General features: G+C 42.0%; 1 protein-coding gene across 4 annotated transcripts in view; it reads right to left on the reverse strand.

Moving 5' to 3' along the window:
• The window catches only part of LOC129332415 (lysosomal acid lipase/cholesteryl ester hydrolase-like), a 34,357-nt gene extending 17,846 nt beyond the window's left edge, over positions 1-16,511 (reverse strand). Inside the window, exons 1-4 of one of the 4 annotated variants that reach the window (XM_054983518.1) lie at positions 16,331-16,511; positions 8,306-8,457; positions 2,822-2,939; positions 1,059-1,158 (exon numbers count right to left, since the gene is read on the reverse strand). In XM_054983518.1, the coding sequence (XP_054839493.1) occupies positions 1,059-1,158; positions 2,822-2,939; positions 8,306-8,401 (314 nt within the window). In that variant the 5' untranslated portion in view covers positions 8,402-8,457; positions 16,331-16,511. Of the gene's footprint in view, positions 1-1,058; positions 1,258-2,821; positions 2,940-8,305; positions 8,458-13,601; positions 13,712-14,429; positions 14,457-16,330 lie in introns of those variants that run through there. The other 3 variants (XM_054983515.1, XM_054983516.1, XM_054983517.1) reach the window with 3 other exon arrangements.
• Between the last annotated feature and the right edge of the window lie 393 nt (positions 16,512-16,904).

Genomic DNA, 16,904 nt, shown 5'->3' on the forward strand with positions numbered 1-16,904 from the left:
GTTCCACCTTCGCCACCAAATCTCCAGGAATTTCCCAGCCTCATCAGGGTGATCTAGGTGAGTGTTAAGGTCATTGGTTCAAAAAGAAGGAGTATCAGGGTATAACATCTTCAACTGTATGCAGAGTTGCTCTAGTTGAGTCCAAAGGGTTAGGATTTCTTTGTTGAAGGATCAAGTACACATGTAAACATACATCAAAATGAGGATGAGGGTCACATGGCTTGACTGAATTAAGATATTCCTAGCACTCAGCAGCACTGTATTTTTAGTGAACAAGAGATAAGGCAGATTTGACCTGCCTCTGTGCTTCCTTTTTGTTTGAATGGTGACATGGAAAATGAAACAGTTTGAAAAGTCAACTTATAGGGCAAACCTAATTTCCTTAAAAAGAGCATCATCATAAAGTCTAAATTTCTTGGTAAGATCCAGTTTAGTAAATTTTTGTCCCCAGCAAGCAATATTCCAGGACATAATTTTAAAGGGATTTATTTCAATGTTCTCCAAATGTTATTGGCTCAACACTTGTGTCCCAATGAACACTTCTGCTAGGGCACAAATGCTACAGAGTGTCTAACTTGGAAGATGCTCAATGGTAGGGTGGTTAGACATTTCTGTATGTATCAGACTGAGTCCCATATGGACCTCATCACCTGCCACTCCATGATGAGAGGTTAGGTAATGGGTTGAAAAATCATCCCAAAGAATAGAGGCCCTAAAGAAACTGGAACACTAGACTTGTGCAGTTGTACCAGAGGCACAGTACTGAATTGAAATGGAATAGAACATGGAAGAGAGTAAACCCATAAGCCAGTAACAGAGTGCAATAGATAGCATTCTCTATCATTCACATTTCAAAAGATAGCAGAAAATTCTGAATTGAGCATCAAATGATATGAAATGGAAGCAGTTTGAAGTCAAAAGAAAACATCTGCAATACATATTCAAAATCCATTCTGGATCAAAACATTTCCCTCAGAAGATAATATAATGTAAGATTGCCATAGATGTCAGAAGAACATTCCGATCTATCTACTCTACACACTGTTCTTCAAACTTACCTAAAATTCCAAAATTCTTCTTGCTCAATTGACAGGTTCTGGTGTCTTCTAGACCAGGCGGACCCTCTGACATTTAGCATCCAAACATCATAGCCGGCATCTGCTAGAGCAAATCCTAAGCTATTGTTAGGAAGATTTAAAATCCAGCACCTATTATCAGTAATCAAACCAGATACCAATAGCACAGCTGGGTTATTTCCTGGAAGAGAAAGAATGGGATCATGATACAGTCTGAGGAGACAAGTGTCTCTGCAAATGCTTTTTGTCTTTTAACATATCTGAGAAATGAAAATTGTTGGAATAGAAGTGGCTCAGCATGTCTGGACATGTGTTATTTTCATTACACTAGAAGCAGACTGTATTTGTGTGATGCTTCTCTTTGTCTGATCTGGACGTTTCTGACTCCTCCTTCTCCACATGTGATTCCACTCTTTCCTGACTGTGCAACTTTGTTAATATAACAACTAACACGTATGCCAGTAAAAGTTGCCTGCATTGACTAGCATTGTTCACTGATGTTCAGAATTCTTTTTCAGAATATAAATCTGGATTAAATATATTATTAACCTTTAATGTGAGATGGCCCTGATCTGGATAGCCCAGGCAAGTCCAATCTCTCCAGATCTTGGAAGTTAAGCAGTGTTGGCCTTGGTTAGTAATTGGAGGCAGACCTCCAATGAAGGCCAGGGTTATAGAGGTAGGCAATGGTAAACCACATCTGTTAGTCTCTTGCCATGAAAACCCAAGCAGGAGTCACCATAAGTCAGCTATTACTTGATGGTACTCTCCACCACCAATCTGAAGTGAACGTTACCATCTTGAGAGTAGTCCTTAGGCTCAGATTTCAAAACTTTAGAAGTAAGCGTCCCTTCCACTCCTTTAGGTACTGCTGTCCAAGGGAATACTCCCCGCCCCTGGTTATGCTTCTCCAGTAGTTGGGGAAGGAAAGAGGTCTCATCTTCTGTTTTCTCCCTTGGCATGTGCAGTTTTTCAAGGGCTCCTGACATTCCATGAATGTGTTGGTACCACTGCCATATTTAAGATGAAATGGAGGGAGACGGGAGGCAGAAAGAGAGGGAGATTTCGCTACCATCAAGTCAGTGACTTTGGGAGTTCAAAAGGAGGGAATTTAAGGCCTTATGCAGAGGGTCTAGTTACTTTTATTTAGAAGTTGGTTCCCCAATTGTAATCCACAAGGATGGAGAACTTCTTCTGCCACCAATGGTGACCTTGGTTGGATGCAAACCAACTTTCACAGTTAAAGGACTACTCTCCCTGGAAGAACTTGCTATCTCAGCTATAGCTGAGAAAAAAATTCCATTCACTCAAATCACTGACATTGTTAAAAAAAACTACATTGTAAAACATAGCTGAAAGTCTGTGTTGCTGCACTGTGTATATCATCTAGGCAGGGAGGAAGACAACAATTGGGTGAAAAGGTAGTTGGCTCTTTCCACATGAACTTGTATTCATACACATTGTACAATGGTGTGGGGTTCTCACAAATGCAAATGGCCCTGTTAGAAGCATCAGCTCTGAATGGGCCTTCCATGCCACACACAGCTATTCCCAATCACAGAATCATAAGAAGGAAAAAAGGGGGAATGAGGGCTGATGCAAAAGTTTATGCCCTTTCTTACAGTATTCTAGCTAGTTCTGCAGCTTAATTTATTCCCTTTGCCCTTAACAGATATACAGCACTAGAGATGGTATGCCATACCCACAATCAAATATGAAAAACTACAATTACATTACACACATACCTTTCTTCCAATGACTGTGTATTCCAAAAGGAATTCTGTATAATTGCAAGAAATAGCCATCATCAGTCAGGACTTCATATTGTTCATTGGGATATCCCCAGGACTGGATGATTTCAGGCTGTAAGGGGAAAAAAATTCCTTGGGAAAAAATACGATCTATAGTATTATCTTGTTTGGGCAATTGACAGAACAAGTTGATTTAAAGTTTTGTGTTCTCAAAGTATCCATGATCAGAAGGAATACCCTGTCTCATAATTTTATAGGCTAAAGTTTTAAATGAACAAATAAACAAGTCAAAACCCCTCCAGTTAAAGAGTAAAATAATTTACAAATTCACGGATATTGCAAAAATAATGGAAATTATCATTTATCTTCCATGCTATATAAGCAGTGAATGGCCTATAGACTTTCAGATTGTGTTCAGTTACAATGCAGCCTTCATGCATCTATAAATTACCTTAGACTATCAGCCCCAATCCTCTTCCTCAGCATTTTATGGGAAACACTGAATTTCAGGACATTGGGTCAACTGGCCATCTAGATACATAATGATGCCTCCTTGTTTCACTGTAGATATAATTTGTGAAAGAATGACATATAAGTGGAGGAAGCTGTGGTCCTGTGGCCTGATGTCAGGATCACACCTGCTGGTGTCAGTTGACTGCATCTACATGTCCCACACATGGGCATCAGCTGCATACCACTCCTTGATTAGTGGATGCTGGTGGGGCTGCTATGAACTTCAGCGTGAACACTACACAGTCAAAGCCTCGCTGAGGCTTATCTGTGTCACTTAATTTCCCTCTGTGGAACAGTCACAGCAGATTGACTCTGAACACTGGTACTGTGTCAGTGTCTTATGATAGGTCTGCCCAGGATCTTGAACAGCAGTCTCTAAATCCTGTTTTAGAACAACCCAAGGTCATATAGGCCAAGTATAGAAATTATTACTTCCTTAACACTAACAACAACAACAGCAACAACAACATACAATTATATGCCACACTTCAGGACAACTTAACACCCACTCAGAGCTATTTACAAATTATGTTATTATCATCCCCACAACAAAACACCCTGTGAGGTGGGTGGGGCAGAGAATGCTCCTAGAAGTTGTGACTAACCCAAGGTCACCCAGCTGGCTTCAAGTGGAGGAGTGGGGAATCAAACCCGGTTCTCCAGATTAGAGTCCTGTGCTCTTAACTACTACACCAAATTGGCTCTCACTGTATGATACAAGGGAATATATCCAAATTGTAAATTCTATCACTGCAGGACTTATTCCTAGTGTTCACAAAATCAGAACCACTTAATTTAACACTGAGAGAAATGTTACTACCCAGTATACCATAAAAAGAAAGCAGTACTACAAAGGGAAAAGAATGTTTTCCCCTCCCTCAAAAAGCTGGAAGGAATAGCTCTCTGATTCCTTGTGAGTCCCCACAGCAGGCCTTGAGACTTTTACTCTAAGGCAACCTAACCAGCTGATTCACTTTGCTGACTCCTCATCTATTTAACGCTTCCTCTTATAATAATGTGCAGAGATGCATGTGAAGTTACTGAATAAAGCACATCTGGCTTTCAAGACTAGCTGACTTGATTAACTGGAATATTTAACATTCAAAATTCTTCCAGGTGATCTAATTAACAGATGAAAAATATGTGAGTTGGAATACACAGCGGGAATTCCTGAAATTTGCTGTGTCTATGCTGTGTTCATGCCTAGAAATCTGTAAGCAGTGGCATGTGCCAATGTAATTTTATCAGTAAACATAATTTCCTAGAAGCCTACAAATAATATCATAAATCAACAAGTTCTCAGTTTCCCCATCAGCTTCTTTCTAGGTTTTGTACAAATCTTACTTTCATTTTTAAGGGTATAGATTTTCCTATGGAATTTCTCAAACAAATTCACTCATTCCTAACTTCACATGATCTGAAGGACTTAAATTTTTACATTGATTCAAATTGTGTCACCATACCCCTTAACACTGCTGATGTAAGTTCAGCTAATTGCTGCAATTCTATTCAGCCATTTCCTCATGAACCTGTTCCAAGCACAATTTAAAATGTATTGTATAATTGACCTGGAATCCTAGTCTGGAACGGAGATGAATTATCTGTTTTTTAATGTATCATCAGTCTGGAATTAATGCAGGGAGGAGTTTCCAGGCCCAGAGCTACATGCAGATGTAAGGAAATACAGCCTTCTTGTGAAGGTGGTGGTAGAAAGTGCCATCAAGTCATAGCTGACTCATGGCTACCCCAGCTGGGGTTTCAGGGCAAGAGGCTAACAGAGGTGGTTTGCCATTGCCTTCCTCTGCAACCTTGGTCTTCGTTAGAGGTCTTTTATCTACTTGCTAACCAAGGCTGACCCGGCTTAGCTTCTGAGATCTGACAAGATCAAGCTTGCCTGGGCTATCTGGGTCAGGATCTTTTTGTGAATACATCTTATGAAAGCAATGTTCAGTTTAAAAAAAACATGTCTCAACACCCTTATTTAAACTAAAGAAGCAGTTTCTTCCTTCTGTTTGCCTTCCATGGGAGCTTGCTCTCAAATTTGCTGCTGTTTTGAATCCATTAATGCTTTACCACGATGCTCATTCTTATATGTTGTGTTCTGTAACTTCCTGCCCCTTGTCTCTTTCCTTCTTCCTTGTTTGCTTTATCTGCCCTTTTATTTTATCATAACAGTTGATGCAAACTGAGTGAGATCTTGACTTCTGAGATTTGCACTGGAGAACAGGTTGAGAAAAGGAGTAGGGAGGAACTGGGAGAGAAAAAATGCTGGGCTCCAGACTTAACTGGGGGACTCAGTTGCCAGCTGCACAAGGAGGAGAGTGGGGCACATGGCAGCTGCCATGCTGAGGGGTAGCAAGGGCTCCCTGCGGGCATCCCGCCCAGCCCCCCCATCATCACAGCTTTGGAGAGGAGCAGGCAGTTTGGGCATTGGGCACCGATTCATGGGGGGGGGGAAGCAGAGCTTGTGAGCTCATTTTCCCTATTATGGGGATCCCTGTAAGGGGTCTGGGGGTGCAGCATGGCAGGTACATGTACAGCTCAGGGCCTGTCAGGTCTGCCTCACTCCCAGGTGTCAGAGGATCAACCCAGGGGTGTATGTCCATGTGATGTCCCACTAACTGTCATCCCATGGTTTTCCTCCCTTAGCCAGGGTCTGAGGAGTGTGGTGGATTATCGGCTGGCAGGCGGGTCAGCCAATACTTGGATCCATGCCCTATTCAGTGCCAATGCTGCATGAGCTGTAAATCAATAAACTTATGGCCTCTTTTAACTCCATTGTAGTTGTCTGGTGTATTTTGTCACCTTGCACCCCTAGCTCTCACTGGGCAGAGGAGTGCTCTCACTTGATCAACCAATTCCAGAAGGTGATGCTAGGAGACTGCTGCTTGACACCATGGCATTTATGCTATCTAAATTTACATGAAACCACCGGAAGAGGTCATCTGGAGATCTGAAGTGACATGCTATTGATATGTGGATGACATTCAGCTTTGTTTTTCTTAACAGCTAACCCATGTTGGGTTTGTGGAAGTCTTGGATAAGTGCCTGGACCAGACTGCACTCTAATAACATCCTGAGACTGAAACAGTCTTATTGTGCTGTCTAGTCATGACAGATGTGAGCAATTTTATATGTAAAATTCATTGCAAAAGAATTACAGTGGGCTTGTGGGTTTTCTGGGTTAACATTTTCCAGGGCTTGATATAAAAGCCCCTTCACAAACCAGAAAAAGCTCTGCTGGATGGTGTTGTGCAAACACAATGGTGGCAGAAAAGTTAAACTATGCTTTCAGTGCCAAGAGGCAAACAGGTGAAAAGAAGGTTCTGGACATATGCGGAATGCCTGTACCCTCACAATGGAGTAACCACATAACCTAAGTGTTTGGTATTAAGTGAGGTTTCTGCATTGGCCAGATTTGTAGAAGTTTTGATATCCTTCATTCTATTAATTCAAGTACTGGTTAATTGTAATCTCTCCTTCCTGCATCTTTCACAATACTCTCTCTCCTCCATCTTTCCCAATACACTTCTGAAATCTATCTCAGACAGTGCATCCAATATCTCTTGAAAAAATACTGTAGAAACACAAATGAAATCAGTTACAAGCAAATCACCTCTCTGTGGGTAGCTAATGATATTCCACATTACAGATTTTTATAATATGCCTATGTTATCTTCACTAAGCACATTCCCCCCTCATTTTTGGTGTTTTAAGTTTGTACCTTTTGTTGTCTCATAGCACAACAATACATATGTTAACTTTGAAATAATTAAGTAGTCACTAGCCAAACAAAAGGCTCATGGGAACAGGATACAACATTTTAAAAATGGAATAAGATACAGTTGCATGATATGCTCCAGTACTTCATAGATCTAGCTCAGGTGGCATATATGATTCCTTCTTCTCCATTTTGTCTTCTCAATAAACTTGTGAGGTTAGATGGTCTGAGAGATGGCCCAAGAGATGGCCAATGAGTTCCACAGCAGAGTGATGATCTAAACCAGGGTAAGTCCCTGAGTCACCACTAGAGATGAACCAAAATATGAACCAAAGTTTGTCACAAACTGGGCCGTTTTTTGATTTTCAACTGATAGTTTGTTGGAGCTCATTTCTGACGAACTGCAAAGAACCGCTGATTTTTAGAGTGGTTTGTTTGGTTCATTTTTCAGTTCGTCATTGCAGACAGCCTGGTGCCAATCAACCTGTTGCCTAGGAAATGGGGGGGGGGGACTTTCTGCAGACTTTCTGCAGCCACGGAAGTGACGTATTGATGAAGCAAATGAACCATTTTGCAAACTGGGCAACTTCATGCCAGTTCATGGTTCGTGAGACGCAACGAACCACGAACCACAATGAACCGCCATTTTTCCAGTTCATGCCCATTTCTAGTCACTGCTTAATCTAATTCCAGAAGAGTAGCTGTTGCAGCAAAATTTAAGGAAAGTATTTGGCACCTCAAAGTCTAACATTTTAATTTCCAGTATAAACTTGCATAGACAAAAGCCTACTTCTTAAAAAGAAGGACAATATTTTGAAAAAATAACATTTTGAAAGAATGTTTTGTTCTTAAGGGGCTACAAGACTCCTCTTTAGGTTTTAAATTAGCACCTGGCCCTTAACGTTTAATTTAATTTACTTTGAGCATATCACATGTTTCTCTCCCATCCTTGCTCCAAGGAGTTTATAGTAATACACATGATTCCCCACAGTCATTCAATGTTGCATGTCAAAATGGGGATCTGAACACCCCAGATTCACTCCAATATCCTAATGACTGCTGTTGTTTCAAACCAAGTTAGTGATGCCCTTCCTGCAGCGTACCTTTACCCCCCCCCCCACACACACACTGTAGATGTTCTGGGTATGGGTGTGAAAGCATGTGAGTATGGGTGTGAAACTAAGTTCACAATTTATTATCAGAACAATACCTGGTTTCAAAATACACCTGAATAAGTAACTTACGGTTGACATTAATGTTTGTGGATTCAAATGTCTTCCAAATACTTCTGAGTGCATAGCCTGTTGGATTAAACATATCACTGCCACAGCCAGCCACATTGTAGATCTGGTAGTTTCCACACTGGTAGTTACAAAAGTAATCCAGTACCTAGCATCTAAAAACATTAATGTTTAGGATGGTAAATTTAGACAATAACATGGGACCTAGCTTCTGAATGAAACCAACATTAAAAATATTTACAGTGCAACGGCAAACCACCCTGGATGATCTATTTATTCCAATTTTTTTTCCAATTAATTTTGAAACTGATGCCATTTGCTCATAATCCCAAATAAACTACAGTGTAAACAACAGGACAATTTCAGATAAATATTTTGGGTTTGGAATATCAGAATACTTAAATATGAGGAAGCATAATGTAGAAAAAACAGTAACAAAAGTGTCCAATACTGAATACTATGCTGTTGTTGATAACATACTTTAATAATTAGGATTCTAGATGTAGACCCCAACAAAAGGCAAATTTTCTCCTCCTGCTGCAATAACATGAATTTTCCTTGTGGAATTTTCCATTATTAGTCTCATAAAAGTACAGATCCTTCTCCAGACCTGAACTTAGCAGTCCAAGTATTGCTGCTGTACTATATGGGTGTGCAAAATGTAAACACTACCAGGGCCAGCTCCAGTGTCACTGGCACCAAAGGCAGCTTAAGGGCTGCCGCTGCATGCGTGTGTGCCGGACTGTGTGATGATGTCACTGCATGTGACGTCATCACGCAGGGCTGGGTGCATGCACGGGGGGCCTTCCAGCCCTCCCATTCAATTGCTCTGCAGGCCAGGTGTAAGCTGACCTGGCCACCAGCTACACCTGGCCCGCAGAGCAACTGAATGGGAGGCTCACTCAGCTGCCCCACGCTGCCACCGCCAGCATGCGCTCCTGGCCAGGCACAGCAGCTGCGGGCCAGACACAGCAGGTAGCCAGAGTGGGAAGCGGCGGCATGCATCCTCCAAGCCTGCTCAGATGCTCCGTGTGCCACCCCAGCTGCCTGCTGCATCTGGCCCGCAGCGGTGTGCTGGCACTGGTGGCATTGCCAGCACAGAGCAACTGGGTGGGAGGGCTGGGAGGCTGCCCACTCAGTGGCCTCGTGCTGCTGCCAGCACGCACTCTTGGCTGGGCGCAGCAGCACGGGGCAATTGAGCTCCATGGTGCGTGCCCCCGCCCCTGGACTGGTGCCCCCTCTGGTGCCTTAGGGCCCGAGGCAGCCTCAATGGGCGGCCTGGTCCTGCCCACTACTCATATCAACAGAGGGTGGAATAGACATTCATTTTTTAAAAATTTTAATGGGTTTGTCTCAAATTCTGCTATACATGTTATTCCAGTTTTACTTAGAGAACATCTAAAATTATGTCCAGAAATGTTGCGTGCCACACATTTCCTTTCACTCCCATTATTTTTTTTACCTTCAGCTAGAGCTACAGCACATACACAAGCAGGAAACCAATTGTTGGATGACCACTTTGGACACTTTTGAGTGAATTCAGGTGCATCCAGTTTGCACAATTACACTGATTTCTTACAGCTGCCCGCCCTTCCACCATTAATTCTTGTTTTTAAAAGTAAAAAAGGGAAACATATTAGTTTAATTTTTTTAAGTTGAGAATTTCTACTTAGGTGTCTCTGTGTGTATTTGGTGGTACCAATGTACAAGCAGCTACTGTGTAGGAACAGCATGAGATTCGAGTACAGTAGCTCCTTAAACAGCACCAAGATTTCTGAAGTATAAGCTTTTGAGAGTGAACAACACTCATTCATCAGAAACAGATCCGCTTGGCCTGGTATTATTCACAGGATTAGCTTTACCAGGAAACTTCAAAGGGATCTGATCAGGAGCTTGCTGTGCATGCAATTGAAATAGACTGAGCAAGATAAATTCAGTACAATCATGTTCATGTTAAAACTTCTTGGCATACCTAGTTTGAAACCTATTCTAAGGCACGGAAAGGAAAAAGTGCAATGAGTGCTTATTAGCCATACTGCCTACTGAACCCCATTTACAGTTTGTCAGAATACCAGGTGTGTAGGTGGAGTGGGGGAGAAGAAAAGCCTATGGCAAAGTCTTCATTTAAATCAAAGCTTTTGTATTTGAATTTCTGATCCAAGATGCTGCCCCACAAATTAACTTCACCAGCTCCAAACTTTTTAGCTACACAACTGAGTGCTAGAACAGCTGCATTGCAGTTGATTTCTTGCTATATGTCATCGCAGCATGAGGGGCATGTACCCCGCAAATACAAACAAGAAACAGGCTGGGACAGCAAGTTTTTCATTACCATGTAGATAATGAGGGACTACTCAGAGGGATTCATTTATGAATGAATTAAAAAGCACCAGTTTTATGATTTGTCTATTGATGTATATAAATATGCAATATTTTTAATAATAAATATATAAGTTTAATTTATAATCATATGGTTATTTGGAAGATTATATAGCTGGGGACTAGGTAGGCACTCAAAAATTATTTGTTTAAAGGGCTCTTTATTTATTGATTATTGTGAGATCCTTTGTTAGCTTATATATATATGTATTCTTTTTTTAAAAAAAATAGCCCAGCTATAGTGGTAAATATGGAGATTTTAATGGTATCCATGCATGGGAGTTCTTTGACTTCAAATTTACAAAAAACAAATTTAAAAGCACCAGTTCCAGTTTTCTTATGGAAAGTTCCTGTTTATTGGTTTAGAATTTCCAAAGGAATACTTGTTTTAAGTCATGAATAATACCTATTAAATAACACTTTGTCTGAGCAGACCAGCATGGCATAGTAGTTAGGAAAGTTAGATGAGCCCAAATCCCATTTAGTCATGAAACTTATGGGGTGATTCTGGGCCATCATTGTGTCTCAACTAGACATGGGCACAAACGGGGAAAAAATTCCGAACATCCTGTTTGTTGTTCGTTGCCATCCACGAACAATGAACAATGAACAGAACAGAAAATGTCCCCTTAACGAACATGTTCGGTGTTCGTGTTTGTGGCCCTTTAAAGATCCCTTTAAACTATCAGCTGGCAGGTGGCAGGAAGGGATTCCCCCTTGCTGCCTGCCAGCTGATAGTTTAAAGGGGCCCTTTCCTGCCACATATAAGGGGCAGGGCCTTTTAAACACCCCACAACCCCCAGCCCCCACCCCTGCCCCACCTGAGCACAGCCAGGCTGCTGCTGCTGGGTGTTAGAGGGACAGAGAGATTCTCTCCATCCCTCTGACAGTGGGCAAAGCCAGCACTGCTGGCCGCTTCTGCCCGCAGTCAGAGGGATGAGAAGGCTCACCTCGTCCCAATGACGCTGTCAGAGAAATGAGGAGAATCTCCTCATCCCTCTGACAGTGGGCAGAGCCGCCACCGCCATGGGGCCACTTCTGCCCGCTGGCAGAGGGATGAGAAGAGACTCCCCTGGTCCCTCTGACAGCGGGCAGAGCTGGTGTTTCCGTGGGGCCGCTTTTGCCCACTGTCAGAGGGACGAGGAGAGACTCCCCTGTGACAGCGGGCAGAGCTGGCACTGCAGGGCCACTTCTGTCCACTGTCAGAGACATGAGGAGAGACTCCCCTGGTCCGTCTGACAGTGGGCAGAGCCAGTGCCACCACATGGCTGCTTCTGCCCACTGTCAGAGAGATGAGGAGAATCTCCTCATCCCTCTGACAGCAGGCAGAGCCGGCACCATGGGGCTGCTCCTTCCCAGTGCCAGTGCCAGTGGCACTGGGAGAGCTGGCATCACCCCCTTTGCTGTCATTTTCTCTCCACAGTGGCAAAAACTGTACTGCCTGTTAGAAGGCAGCTACTTTGAGGGGTTACAAAACTGACCTTTCCAATATCCAATACGCACCAAATTTGCAGAGAACATAGTCCACACTGTCCTCTGAAGACCCCCCCCCCAAGTTTCAGAGAGATTGCAGCCCGGGAAAGGTATGATCCATGGGTCCCCCCCCTTTGCTGTCTATTTCTCTTCTGAGTGGCAAAAACTGGTCTGCTGGAAGCTGAAGGGTTAAAGCCAGAAGGAAAGCCAGAAGGAGTTCAGACAGAGTTCCGTCCTTGCTGTTGCCAGGGGAATTGATTGAGGCACCTGAGCATCTGGCTTTCCGAACAGCGGCAGAACGCAACGAACGAGGCTTGCGGTGACCACCTGTTGGTTTGGAATGGGGATTCACGAATGGCCCGTTTGCAAACAGACGAACAGGCTGTTCGTGGGTTTTTTTCATTCATATTGCTGTTCATGCCCATGTCTAGTCTCAACCTAATTTATATTGCAGAGTAATTGTGAGAATAAAATGGAGGAGGGAACAACCTGAGCTCCTAAGTGAAAGAGCGGGATTAAAAAAATAGACATAGCAGATAGTAAGATTCCAGTTTTAAATATGCAACTTTAAAAAAGATAATCAAAATCAGAAGCAATAAGGGGGATTGCTTTATAGAAAAGCTACAATTTTCTCATAAACCGAATCAAAAAGAAAACATGTACATATGAATAATCTACATTCTAATTCCAATCCATTTTTTCATTATTCCAACATTTCCTCGCTGCTATCATAAGAACATCTATGATAGATGCATTCACACATGCATGTCTATCACCCAATAACTACACTTTGATGCAGCGGCTACCATGTGTAAACGAACACCACAGATCAAACAGCACCAAGAAAAATTCTTGTCATGTCCTGGCACAATGCTTTTGTTCATGTCAACATAACACTTTTCTATGGAGTTGGTTTGCATAATTAGCAGCAAATGATGAAGTGTTTAGGAGTAACATGATAAGGAATGAAGGGATCTGTCTGAAGGAATCAGATTTAATTTGTTTTACTGGTTGTGGTGGGGAGCTTATTAATGAACCTTTTGCTGAATACTATAGCAGTACTAGAATGCCTTCTTTCATGCTGTGGAATGAACATTAGGCAACTTTCTATATAAAGTTGCTTTCGGCGAAACTAGCTATGATGGGAGTAATCTACATACAGTTTAATACAGTGTATAATAGTTTAATAATCTACATACAGCGTTTAATAGTCTACATACAGTGTTTAATTGTTTAATTGCTACACACTTAAAATTGTATTATTTCAATAGAATTTAGGTACTGATTTGTGGATCTGAGTGGTGCCTAATTCTTACTATATCGTATTAACAACTGTATGTGCCATTTTAAGATGATAATTAAAATGCCTTTAAAGTGTCCAAAATACTGTTACAATTGTAATGCTATTGTGTCATCAGACACATTCAAATAAGAGGTATTTGCTTACCTGCTGCTGATCTCCAATAGCGATAAGATCAAGAAGTGGTACTCCCAAAAATCTACAGTGTACTAAGTTCGTAGAGTATATAATGATGCCTCAGGTACATTAAGTGGTTTCATGGATGATGATGAAATGAGTGTGAGGCTTACTTAAAACTTTGGAAAGCAGCATCAGTATATATCCAACGCCTGGAATACACTGGCTAACTCAGCTGAATGAATAAGCAGGAAGCAACGCTATTAAACATTCTGTTTGTTTGGTATGTGAGGCAAGATCTTAAGGCTATTTCCTCAACCCAGCTGCTGTGATGGGGCTTGGAAAACCAGCCCAGCCAAACTGCTGTGTCTACAAGAAAAAATTACAGCAGACATATTCCAGTGGAAGGACTCCATGCTATTAGTTCCTCCCCATTGGGTGTGGCTGGGCCTTATTCCATTCTGGATTGGTTCTTGGTTTCTAACAAAGGGCTTTTAAAGAAACCATCCAAAGTGTTATTTTGATTCCGTAAACCTGTTTTCCCAAAGGCTAACTTCCTGCTCAAAACAAATAACCAGTTTTGACAGCAAATACAGCTACCTCAAAGAAAGACCTCACAAGACAAGGGGAAAAGATGGACTTGCTCTTAGGAAAGAAGAATATTCTGAGTTACTTAGCTCCTGATGGCATCCCCATGCTTTTCATGGAGCTCCGAGGCATTAAGGTTCTTGTTCTTATTTTTAGAATTGTTTTATCTATCTGGGTTACTCCCAAACTAGCATAGTATAATACTGCAACCTTGTAGCCTCATCAGACTGTTTTATTTCACAGATAAGATTTTAAAAAGTCACTTCAAACCTCTGCAGCTGTAAATCTCTCTGGAAGCCCCCCATTTACAGGGAAATTAGTTGCTACAGCCACCTGGTTCTGTGTGCTGTCTCTAGCCGCTGCAATGATTAAAAGCAAAAAAAGGAACAGAAACAACTCAGACTCTGATTCCCCAGTAATCTCTAACTATAAATCTTCAAAGCAGTTTCCTATAAATGACTCTCTGCAAGATGGAGCTCTGTGGGAGGCCATTCCTCCTTCATGCAACAGGTTCAACCTGTTGGAGTCCTTAGGAGACCTGAACCCTTCAGTTCAATGCAAGTTCCATCCTCTGTCAATGCACTCTCTGCCTTAAGTGCAAGGGAAGCTTATACTCCCCACCAGGAATCTATACCGAACCTAAGTCCCTCAAAGTCTGCAGCTTTACAAGAACGTGAAGAAACCACAAAAGCAGATCTAATTAAATTAATAGGGGATCAGTGCCTCTTAATGGCAGAGACAATCATAGCGATTTTCCAACAATTCAATATGATTTCAGCCAGCCTGGTCAGTTTGAAAAATCTACTAAAGAAAAATCTAGATGGAGATTTGTGCCAAATGGAAGCAATAAATCATTAAGGTGAAGGAGAGGCTGGCTCCTACTATGGCAAAAGACAGATTCTAGTGCTGCTCCATGCCAGCCTTCTGTCTCAAAGGATAAAGCTGCAGATCAACTTCCCTTTAAGGACTGTTTGATATGGAAAAGTTCCCAGATTGCATTGAAAATTGCACAAATTGCAGTGAACGCAGGCCACTGGGGCAACAGACAAGAAGTGGTTTACTCTTTGAGCCAGCCGCTGAGGCTGGAGGCAAAGGAGGTAGATCTTAAATCAATTGAAAGATTTCCTAACCGTCTCTCAAACAGAAGGATGGTTCTTTCCTTTAAGTAATCTACCGTCCCAATGATGCTGCTAAAATTGAGAGGCTTTTTAGGCACCTTTGGGATTTGTCCACTTAGAGTTATCTGGGATTTAAGTAAGAAATCTCTTATTCTAAGAGAAGTTGGTTGTGTTCCAACTGCCAGGGATCCTCAGGCAATTCAGAAACAACAGAGGAAGGATAAAGTGGTAATATCTCCCATTGATGGCAGTGGAAAACTAATGTCCAGAATTTCATCATCTATTAATTTGATCAGTGAGCTGAAACAAATTATGCAAGCAACATTAAAGTGGGCTGAACCTTTAAAGGCTCTAACTGACTTTGATTTGTCAAAAGATACTTCTTCGATGAACATCTTAACCTCTCAGCATTGTAGTAATATCCAAGATATCCAACAGTCTGAGATTTCCAACTATCTGGTCAATCCATCTACAATCTTGGACTTTCCTCAGTCATCTAAAGTTATACGGCAAGTGGGGGACTTCCTGCTTGGGATCATGGAGATCTGAAGTGTCTCAGGGAGCTGAGTCATCCAGGTTGCTGTTTTTGGGCTAGTGGGGTGCTTTGATCACCCACAGCCCCCCAATTTCAGGTAGAAATTGGGCAAGGATGCTCGATAGCCCTAAGAGGGTGTGATCTCGGCAGAGGGGGGGTTCTGAATCAAGGATTCTCCATCTGCTTTGAAGATCCCCTCCCAGAGGGGCAGCTAATATCTCTGCAGCAACCTTTGGAGTCATTTAATTGGCATAGGATCTTTGTACCCAAGCTTCAGAAACAGATTTTAACCAGAAGGGAGCCAAAAGAGACTGTGAGTACAACCCTATGAGAGTGAGAAAGAGTAAACAGCACTATCTCCCATAACGGACTTAATTTCTGTTCAAGGACTGAAACGTTTTAAAGTAAAGAGACAAATTCCTAAAGCAAAAGGCATTAAAAAGTGGCTGGGAGTGAAGAAAGTGATTTTAATGACTTAATGAGCTTTAAAAGAGAAAAAGAACTTTTGGTTTGCATACCTGTGGTTTGGGAGATAACGACACGAGGGGGAAGTCTGGGAAGAGGCTGGAGGCTGGAACATCATGAGAAGTGAACTGCCTGTAATTGTCTGTAATACAAGTGAGTGGTGGCTAGAAGGGCAGGGAGACGGCAGGAACAGAGGAAGAAAAACAAAGCAGAACAAGAGACTAGAAGAGTAAGTGGAAGTTAGCCATTTTGAGTGTGGGAAGGGCAGAAGGCTCCAGAAGGCTTCAGTAAAGAAAAAGTGTACCTGACATTTTAAAGAAGAAGTGGAGTACGCCATTTTGGACAAGGGAAAAATTGAGGGCAACCATAGAGAGTACCATTGAGAAAAAAGGCCCAACATTTTGAAGGTTTGCAAAAGATTAAATGATTTTTCCTCTTTCCCATTTATATTATTGGACTTAACTAATTAAGTAAAATAAAATAGAAAAGACGGAGCTGAGAAAGAGAGCCGATTCGTGGGGTCCCAAGGCAAGTCCAATGGCGGGGGAAAAGGACAAAGAGTGGCAGGCAGCGATTGAAAGTTTAGACAAAAAAATAACAGAAGACAATAAGGAAACAAATGAGACT

This window comes from Eublepharis macularius, chromosome 6 (assembly GCF_028583425.1).
Source record: "Eublepharis macularius isolate TG4126 chromosome 6, MPM_Emac_v1.0, whole genome shotgun sequence".
Taxonomy (NCBI): Eukaryota; Metazoa; Chordata; class Lepidosauria; order Squamata; family Eublepharidae; genus Eublepharis; species Eublepharis macularius.